Source organism: Daucus carota, chromosome 5 (genome assembly GCF_001625215.2).
Source record: "Daucus carota subsp. sativus chromosome 5, DH1 v3.0, whole genome shotgun sequence".
NCBI lineage: Eukaryota > Viridiplantae > Streptophyta > Magnoliopsida > Apiales > Apiaceae > Daucus > Daucus carota.
Window position 1 is genome coordinate 15311257 of NC_030385.2, and position 10967 is coordinate 15322223.

The following is a 10967-nucleotide window of genomic DNA, read 5'->3' on the forward strand; positions in this document are numbered from 1 at the left end:
GGAGTAATAATAGGGATGTTAGTTGGAGTTTATCTTGTATAAATAGGGCTTAGACTCTTAGAAGAAGGGCAAGTAACATCAGCCCATACATATTGTAATACACCTTGAATTATAGTGAAGCATTCTTGGCAGGGTCACAACCCTTCCGCGGTTTTTTCCTCTCACGGGGTTTTCCGCGTCACCAATTTTTGTGTCTTTACTTTATTGTTTTTACATAATCTCTTTAGCATTTAACCCCGCAAATTCTAGCACGAACAATTGGCGCCGTCTGTGGGAAACTTGCTAAAGCTCTGATACGGGAACGCCCACATGACGACGGATGATCAACAACACCATGGCTCCACGAGCCAGGGAGACAACCCCACGATACAACAACTCTTGGAAACGATCCGGAAGATGCAAGATGACATGAGTTCTCAGCAAGAAGCTTGGAAGACCGAGAGGGAAACACTACAAAGGGAACTTACAACAGCCCGATCTAAGTCCAACCCCACGGCAAGAGAGGTGTTAGGCAACGTAGCCAGACGTTTGAATATGGATGACGAGGAAGAGGAACAATATGACGAAGAAATCGAGGTAGAAAACCCAGAACAAAGGGGTCCTGAGGTTAACAACAATGATAATGGTGGAGGTCCGAATGATGACAATGGTGGTCCAGAGAAGCAAGACAAAAATGACAAACGCGACAAGGGAAACAAGAAGAAGAAGAAGAAGGAAAGCAAATCCAGTAAGTCACGTAGTCATGACACGATGCGCAAAGAGTTACAGGCCCTCAAAGAGATGGTACAACGCATTCCTGGGGTACCCAAACCCTTGGAAAAAGCTACGCCCCTGAGTTATGCAGACTCGCCCTTCTCTGACAGCATAGCGATGGTCGAGACCCCGAAGCGATTTGCAGTCCCACCCATGAAAGCATATGACGGCACGACTGACCCACAGGAGCATGTGGCACAATACAAGCAGAGAATGTTCACCGTACCCATCACGAGGGAGCTCAGGGAGCCATGCATGTGCAAGGGATTTGGCTCAACACTCACGGGACCGGCCTTACAGTGGTATGTGGGCCTACCTAACGGGAGCATTGAGACCTTTGCTGACCTCGTCGACGCCTTCAATCTCCAGTTTGCAAGTAGCAGAGTCTTTGAAAAAACCACGAGTGACTTGTACAAGATTACTTAGAGGTACAGAGAACCACTCCGAGAGTACTTGACCAGATTTAATCGAGAAAAAGTTACCATCACCAATTGTGACATTCCAACAGCCATTGAAGCCTTCAGAAGGGGCTTAGAACGGGACTCCCCACTCTACGATGAGCTAACAAAATACCCTTGCAAGACTTTAGACGACGTTCAGGCTAAGGCAATGGCCCAAGTACGATTGGAGGAGGATAAGCGGGATCATGATGACAAGTATTACCGGCCAAACAGGAAGATCTTGACAACCAAGACCAGGGACTACAGACCATACTCAAGGGACGCCAGAGACGTGAAGGAGGAGCCACGCGTCAACTCGACCCAGGAACAGACAGATTGGAGGAAGGATCCCAATCTTCCCCCAACTTATGACAGTTATGGATTCACGATCACACCAACGGAGATGATGAGGGAGTTCACTAAGATGGGAGATACGGTCAAGTGGCCGGTTAAGAGCAACAAACCAAAAGCTAACCCTGAGTCGAAGTTGTGGTGTGATTATCATGGCGACTATGGACACAAAGCCTCCGACTGTGTTGCGTTGCGACGTGAACTCCAATACCTGGTCCGCAAGGGATACTTGACAGAATTCATGGCCGGCAAGACGACGGGTGTCATACGCGACTCCCCACACAAGACCCCTTCAAAGCAACTGCCACCACCACCATACCACAAGATCATAAACTTCATAGCTGGAGGTAGTGAGATTAGTGGAACTACATACTCACAGGCAAAACGTGTGGCTAGGGGAAAAGCTCCACAGATGATGGTGGTTGCTGAAAAGAATGACACGACACCTGCACTTGTATTTGGCGACCCTGACAGACGACATGTAATGGAGCCTCAACATGACAGCCTGGTGATATCGCTACCCGTCGGTAACTGCTTCATCAAGCGGATCATGGTGGACAACGGCAGTGCTGCCAACATAATGATGAAGGACACATTACGACAAATGGCCCTTGAAGACAGTGACATGATCAAGAAACCAACCACTCTAGTGGGATTCAGTGGCGAGACAAAGAGAACCATTGGCGAAATCACACTGCCTACGTATGTCAAAGGCGTCAACATATTGACCAAGTTTCTGGTCATAGATTGCGACTCAACATACAATAATCATGGGCAGGCCTTGGATTCATGACCTACAATCCGTGCCCTCCACTTTCCATCAAGTTCTCAAATTTCCAAAACCTTGGGGGGTCCAGGAAATACGAGGAGAACAAAGTGTGGCGAGAGAGTGTTACAAGACATGTATGAAACCTACGGTTCAGTGTGACAGCACGCAGGACAACAGGGTGCCTATAAGTGGACCAGAAAAACTAGCAGAAGTAGATTTGGCAGATGGACACAAGAAAGTTCTTGTGGGAGAAGACTTAACGCCCACCTTGGAAGCAAACCTAGTTGAATTCCTCACGACACGACTGGACGCCTTCGCATGGGATCACGAAGATATTACGGGAATCAGCCCAGACGTCATCACGCACAAGTTGAATGTGGATCCAGATTTTAAACCTATACAGCAGAAAAGGAGGAAGTTTGCTGCTGAAAGGAACAAAATCGTCAAGGAGGAGGTATCACGTCTGTTAAAAGCAGGAATGATCAAAGAAGTTGAATATCCGGAGTGGCTGGCCAATGTGGTCATAGTGCAGAAAAAGAACGGCAAATGGAGGGTCTGCGTAGACTACACTGACTTGAACAAGGCATGCCCAAAAGACCCCTTCCCACTGCCTCACATCGACACGATGGTGGACTCCACGGCTGGACATGAACTGTTGACATTTCTAGACGCCTCGAGTGGATTCAATCAGATTCAGATGGAACCTAGTGATGCCGAAAAGACAGCCTTCATCACGGAGAGAGGCATATACTGCTACTTGGCCATGCCATTTGGCCTACGCAATGCAAGTGCTACTTTCCAAAGACTAGTCAACAAAATGTTCAAACAACAAATCGGACGCACTATGGAGGTGTACATTGATGACATGGTGGTCAAATCAAAGCGAGCAGAAGACCACGTCAGGGACCTAGAGGAAGCATTCGACATACTTCGTGAATTCAACATGAAGTTAAACCCCAACAAATGCAACTTTGCTGTTTCCTCCGGGAAATTCTTGGGACATATGGTGACAAGGAGGGGGATTGAAGCCAGCCCTGAGCAAGTGAAGGCAATATTTGACCTGACAAGTCCATCCAACGTGAAGGAGGTCCAAAAGTTGACGGGAAGAGTGGCTGCACTGAACAGATTCATCCACGGTCATCTGACAGATGCAAGATGTTTTATGATGTCTTGAGGAAGAACAAAGGATTCGAATGGACGCCTGAGCATGAAGAGGCACTCAGGGCCTTGAAAAAGTACCTCACCACACCTCCACTTCTTGCCAAGCCTATACCAGGAGAAGAACTCTACCTTTATCTCTCCGTCACGGAACATGCCGTCAGCAGTGTGCTTGTGAAGCAGGTCGACAACACACAATTCCCAGTCTATTATGTCAGCAAAAGTTTGATTGACACGGAGACAAGATACACACCTCTGGAAAAGCTAGTCTTGGCCCTCGCTATGACTTCGACAAAGCTGAGGCACTACTTTGAGACACACAAAATCCGGGTGATGACCAATTTCCCCTTAAGGATGGTATTGAGCAAACCAGACATGACCGGACGCATGGCGAAGTGGTCCATCCGCTTGAGCACTTATGACATCGTCTATGAACCCCGAACCGCTATAAAATCACAAGCACTGGCAGATTTTGTGGCTGATTTCAGTCCGAGTCTCATGGCGCAGGCAGAGGTAGAGTGTCAACAGTTGACAACGACACAGGACCAAGAGCCTTGGATCTTGCACACAGACGGAGCGTCCAACGTGAATGGCACCGGATTAGGACTCGTCCTCAAATCGCCACAGGGGGACACCATGCCATATGTAATATGCTGCGACTTCAAAGCAACAAACAACGAGGCTGAGTACGAGGCACTAATTATGGGACTGATCATCGCAAAAGACTTAAAGGTTAAGCACATCAATATCAACTGTGATTCTCTTCTAATTGTTAATCACGTCAATGGCTCTTACGAAGCTAAAGACACCAAAATGTCATTATACCTTAACACTGTGAAACAACTACAACACTCGTTTGACACGTTCAACATTCAACAGGTGCCTAGAGAACTCAACACGCAAGCTGATGCCTTGGCGGGACTAGGTGCCGTCATGAAAAACAACAACATTCTCAACGTCCCAATTATTCACGTCCTGAAACCAGCCAATGTAAGGACAGAGGACCAGATGACAGCCCACATAATGGACATAGAAGAAGCATGCTGTAACAAAGACAAATGGATCCAGACATATAAGGACTACCTCCAGCTAGGAGACCAACCCACTGATCGTAATGAAGCCAGAATGCTACGCATGAAGGCCTCAAGGTTCGTCATGATCGATGAAGTCCTATTCAAGAAGTCAGCAACTGGGCTCCTGCAGAGATGTCTCACCAGCAGTGAAGCAGATGTAGTATTACGAGATCTTCACGAAGGAGAATGCGGAAATCACACAGGGGGAAGGAACTTGTCACTCAAAGTGCTAAGAATGGGATACTATTGGCCTACCGTAAGACAAGACGCCATAGATTACGTCAACAAGTGTGACGCTTGTCAACGCCATGCACCTGTCATCCACCAGCCATCAGAGCACCTGCACACCCCAATACCGTCGTGGCCCTTCATGAAGTGGGGAATGGATGTTGTCGGGAAGCTGCCCACTGCGCCAGGTCAGAAAGTATTCATGCTTGCCATGACGGATTATTTCTCTAAGTGGGTGGAGGCAGAAGCCTACCGTCGGGTGACGTCAAAGGAGGTCATCTCATTCATAAAGAAGAACATTCTCTGTAAATTCGGAGTGCCATCAGAAATTGTGTGTGACAATGGGTCCCAATTCATAAGTGACAAAACTGAAGCTTTCTGCAAGAAGTACAATATAAACTTAGTGAAGTCAACACCTAGATACCCGCAGGCCAACGGCCAGGCAGAGTCGAGCAACAAGATCATCATCAACAACCTCAAGAAGAGATTGGCATCTTGCAAGGGAAGATGGGCTGAAGAACTACCTTGGGTCTTGTGGGCAGACAGGACGACACCAAAAGTTTCTACGGGACAGACGCCTTTTAGCTTGGTCTATGGAGCAGAGGCAGTCTTGCCAACAGAGGTCGTAATGCCAACAGCGAGATATGGACTTCTCACCCAGGAAGCAAATTCCACAGAACTGATTCACGACCTAGACACCATAGATGAAGCCAGGGATATGGCCAAGATGCGGCTAGCCGCTTACCAACAGCAAGTCGCCAGAAGCTACAACAAGCATGTTCACGTCCGGGCATTCAAGATAGGCGACATGGTTCTGAGAAAAACTTTCCAGAATACAACGGACCCAGCTGCGGGAAAGTTTGCGGATACTTGGGAAGGACCGTACTTGGTCGATGCAATTGTTGGACAAGGGGCTTACCACCTGTCAACATTGGAGGGGAAACAGGTTCCCAGAAGTTGGAATGCACTACACCTAAAAGCTTATCACATGTAGTTTCAAATTTGCTCTTGCACTAAGTTTAGTGATTTTCAAATAAGTCGCTAGGACATCACGTCCTCTAACGTGAATGCGTAGTTTCATGATCTTTTATTTGACATGATGTAGTTTGAATTTTCCAATCAATAAAATACGTGTGATATTGCATTCCATATTCAACATCTTGTACAACGATTGCATAAATACCTCTTGCACACACAAACAACAAACGCTAAGTGAATCACGAAGAATAATAACAGGACCAAATGCATCTTATCAATCAATTCACAACTGCGCCAACTTCTCGGTTTTCAAAATACATTGAAATTTCTCTTTTATTTAACTCTTAAAATTCCAACTCGTTTTCTAAATTTTTCAAAATTGTTTTTAACTCTAACTCGTAGTTCTGAGCATAAGTCCTGAACAATTTCGAGATCCTAACAAATTCACCCTCAAAAGAGGGGTAATCACAACCAATACAGATGCGTCAAATTAAACATAACGAGAGTACAACAACAATAACGAGCTTCAAGAGTAATAAAGCTCTTAGCTCCGCAACAAGTGCATGCACCAACGAAATTAACACGACAAAGCAAGAAGTACGTCAAAGAATGTAACTTCCTCAGTAACCCTGCAAGTACATGTTCCTCTAATCAAGCATTAGCAACATAACATAACAAGTAGAAATGCTATTATCACAAAAACTTGGTGTCACAAATACCAAAATGAGTACGAAATAACATAATCAAAGCCTGATTAACCAAACATACAGGCCGAGACAATGTGTTCGAACATAAACTTAGTACGATCAATCAGCAAAACATTCAGCAAAACCCAGTGCAACCAACCAACAAGATTATGTAGTTCAAAATCATTTAAATAACTAGAGAGCAATAGTGTTCAAGCACACTTAAGCATCAGGGCTCTTTTCCAGAGCATTGACATCATCCGTGACATCCTTCAGAACCTCGTCCTCACCAGACAGATTATCCTCGGCAGCAACAGCTTCGGTAGCCTTAGTACCATCAACAAGGGGCTCCACACTATCGTTTCTTGGGACATGAAGGGGGAAAGCGTCCCCTGGATAAGCCTCGTTATAAATCCTCACCGTCTCGTTCATATCCCAAGAAACGTGCTCGCCCTTGAAGTACTCCATCATGGTTTCAACCCTTGCACGCATAGCATGTTGTGTGATGAGTTTCTGGGCCTCATCATGCATCTTCTCCTCAGTAGCTTTCACCTTCACAGTGAACTCGTCAAGATCTTGCTGCACCTCCCTTGCAACCTTCAAGTTCTCGGAAGCCGTCGCTTGAGTTGACTGCAACTTGCTCACACACTCCTTGTACTTGTCCTCCAGCTCTCGCATCTCCACCGCAGAAGCCTCATGAGCCATAAGAGATGCCTGCAGGGCCTACGCATGCAAAAATACAATTAACAGAAGAATCCAGCAACGACAAGAGGTAAAATAAAAGAAACAGTAATGGACAACTCACATGGAAAGCATAGCCAGTGGCTTCAGACCTCAACATCTTGGGACTTTTACCGTTTGAGGATTCGATGTACTGTGGCAGCAATAGATCACCCAAATAATGGGCAAACTCCGCAGGCCTGGCATGAGCATTATAGCCAAAAAAAATCAAAGGAGTAGATGAACCTGATCTAGCAGCAGTCTCAGAAGGAATAGATTTCATCCTTTTGGCCTCGGGGCTGAGAATGGGACTAGCTAGTAGTGGGGTCTTTGAGGATCCCGTCCCAACAGACTTCTCATCACGAGCCCTCTTCGCGAACAACTCTTTGGTAGACATCTCAAGCGGCTTAATAGCAGATGTTTGATACTCTGACAACATTGAGCACGAGAACAGTAAGAAGCACACAACAAACGCAAGAGTAAGACACCATTTTAACATCTTTATGGAGTAACGAATACCTTTAGCAAAGATACGACCTGAACTCATCTCGAGCCCCTTCACAGTTTTGGGACTTTCATGAGAATCGGAAGAAAGAGTCTGGGGTGTGGAAGACGCACGACTGGTAGCAACCACGGCCTTGTTACGGGTCCTGTTGGCAACCGTCCTGGCAGGAGCCATCTCTGAAGCATCGCCTTCCTCCTTGAATTTACCCTTCCTGACATACTCTGAGATGTTGACTGGACTAGAATTCCGGACAGGACGGCCAAGACAATTGGGCCAAATCCTGTCCTCAATAGGAAGAGCGAGAATCTTACTAACTGTCTCCTTGGCAGCCAGATTGTTAGGATCAAATGTGAAGTTCAAATCTAACAACGGTAAATAGAATAATCAGTTACACTACACGAAAATCTTGAAAGGACAGCAACGATGAACGACTACAACATGCAGAAAACAAAACAAGTGTAGCATAAAGATGTACCTTTGACTTCCCCTTTTGGGTCCCCTTTGGAATCCCAGCGATCAAGGAAGTGAGCTCCACCATCACCCAGTGACTCCTTCTTAGTAAAAAAATAATCCTTTTTCCAATTTCTATCGTTTGCAGATTCGACATTGAGAATCAAGGCCTTCTTGGTAGTGAAGCCGAAGCGGCACCCAAAATGCCTTTTGAGGGAATAACAGCACTTTATCACATTCACATCGATTCCCAATTTGTGTTTGGCCTCAACCGCATCAAGACAAGTTAGTATTCTCCAAGCAAAGGGCATCAGTTGCCCTGGAGAAATCTGCATGTCATCAAGGAGCTCCTGCACCAACTTCGAGAACGGAAAAGTCATCCCAATATCAAAGGGATAGAAATAGAGGCATACCCAGTCCGGCCGGAAGCAGTCGGCGTGAACAGACGACGGAGGGATCACAGCCTCGATGTTGCCTTCGAAAAATCGCTTGGCATCTTCAAGCTTCTCCGGCGTCATAAAGCTCTCCTTACTGTCACCGACTTCGATAAGATTAGTTGCAACCCATGGAGATGCGACTTTGACGGGAGATTTAGTGACGGCCTCACGAGAGGAAGGGGTTTGGTTAGTTTTCTTCGCCATGGAGGATGAGATTTGGAAAATGCCTTGAGAAAGAAAGAGATTGAGTAAAGAGATTGACTAGGAGGTGTATGCAAAGGGGAAGGCGTGAGATCAGATAACTACGCGTGGGAATGTGAATCGATAAGACAGAGCTGTGAAGACGTGCGCGGGAATAACGAAGAGATAGACAAATGATGATTTTATTTAATAAAAGATTTCTTAAACAAAATCAGGGGCTAATTGTTAGTGCGTGTTTTGATAGCCTGGCTGACGTAAAGTGACTTGACGTCACAGTGGGGGGACAGGACGGGACGGCATGCTCTAGAGTTTGAATTCGCGGAGAACGAGTCAGAGGCAGAGGATAAGCATTGAGAAGTTCACATGCGGATAAGTAGGAGGGGTGAGTTACAGCTGCACGTGGAGTAATAATAGGGATGTTAGTTGGAGTTTATCTTGTATAAATAGGGCTTAGACTCTTAGAAGAAGGGCAAGTAACATCAGCCCATACATATCGTAATACACCTTGAATTATAGTGAAGCATTCTTGGCAGGGTCACAACCCTCCCGCGGTTTTTTCCTCTCACGGGGTTTTCCGCGTCACCAATTTTTGTGTCTTTACTTTATTGTTTTTATATAATCTCTTTAGCATTTAACCCCGCAAATTCTAGCACGAACAGGGTTGATGAAAGAGATAAGATGTAGTTGTTGGGGAATGGGGAGTATAAAGAAATCGGTTTTTAGTTTTTATTTTAAAAGTATTTATATTTGATCATGAGCCTATATATATATAATATATCTTATCTTATATACTATAATAATAATAAGTAATCTATAAATTTAATTAAATCTATCTTTGATTAAGTATTGTTGATTAATAATTTTAAAAAAAAATATTTCATAAAATTTTGCTTATTTATACTATAATTTTTATTTTAATTTTATAACTTCGATGGGACCGGATTTTTGTTCGGTCTGGTTCAGCCCGGTAAAATTTGGAATTTCGATTCTCGTTCTTTTCGCTCACCACTCACCCCTACTCTCATCATGTTTGTTGTCACACATAGGGCTCAGCAAAAAAACGAAAAAAACCTGAAACCGAACCGAAACCGGTAAAAACCGAACCGAAAAAAATCGAGCCGAAACCGAAAAATTTAAAACCGAACCGATGTTATGGGTGCGGTTCCGGTTTTTGATTAAAACCAAACCGGGAAAAACCAAACCGAACAATTATTTAAATAATTAAAAAAATATAATATATATATGTATATGAATAGATAATTTATATAAATTTTAAAATAATTTAAAACAAGTATTCAAGAACCACAAGCAGATGAGGGCTGGGGCACGAGTATGAGACTGTGACTCTCGAGCTGTGGTTTGTTTAAATTTGATAGATTTATAAATCATTGTTTTTACTGCTGTTAGGGGATCAAGGAGGTTGACAACTATTTGTTTAAGTTTGAAACAACAAACAATAGTTTCCAAAGTCCACCCCTTGTACATTTGCAATTTTGCTCTTAGTGTCAATAGTTTTCAGAGTCCACCCCTTGTACATTTGCAATTTTGCTCCTGGTGTTTCTGATCTATATTAGGAGTTGCAGTTTTACAAAAAGTTAAGTGATTCTCTTTACCACTAACTGAGCAAGAATCTACCGATTCCGGAATTTTTTTGCTTGGCTAGTGCACGTTGATTATTATGTCTATATTGCGCGCATCAATTGCTCTCCTTCGTATATTAATTTTCATTTAATAAATTTGTCGGTTTTGTAACCGAAACTGAGCCGATTATAATTGAACCGGGATTTTTAAATCGAAATCGAATCCGAACCAACGCTTGCGGTTCACAATTTAAAAAATCGAAAGTTGCAGTTCCGATTTTATCCCGAAACCGTGCCGAACCAGCCATGCTCTCCCGGTCTCTCTAGTCACACATGCAGAAAGACGTCGACTATTACTAAAATCTTAAAAATTGAAGAGAGCGAGCCACACCAACAACACATGCAAAGAAAGTGTAAAAGGGAAAGCACGGATTCTCGGGGCACATGGTTTGTTATTTAATGTATTTTGGTCAAATGCTCAGCGGCGTCCTCCCTGCCCCCACCTCTTTCAACCTTTTAGCAGCTTTTGTTCTATATCGGACTTTTTGTCTATAGACAATTCACATGCAACTGAGACCCGCGGGCTGAGTTTATATAGGGGCCGTTTGGGTGAGTTTAAAATAAATGCCTCTTGCTTA

General features: G+C 44.4%; 2 protein-coding genes across 2 annotated transcripts; both read left to right on the top strand.

Moving 5' to 3' along the window:
* The first annotated feature begins 1362 nt into the window (after window positions 1–1362).
* On the top strand, window positions 1363–2337 carry LOC108221398 (uncharacterized). The gene has a single exon (XM_017395280.2). The coding sequence runs from the start codon at window positions 1363–1365 to the stop codon at window positions 2335–2337; it is 975 nt and encodes a 324-aa protein (XP_017250769.2).
* Window positions 2338–2449: 112 nt separating this feature from the next.
* On the top strand, window positions 2450–5766 carry LOC135152759 (uncharacterized). Its single transcript, XM_064093850.1, has 2 exons — window positions 2450–3408; window positions 3462–5766. The coding sequence occupies exons 1-2, from the start codon at window positions 2450–2452 to the stop codon at window positions 5764–5766; spliced, it is 3264 nt and encodes a 1087-aa protein (XP_063949920.1).
* Window positions 5767–10967: the final 5201 nt, after the last annotated feature.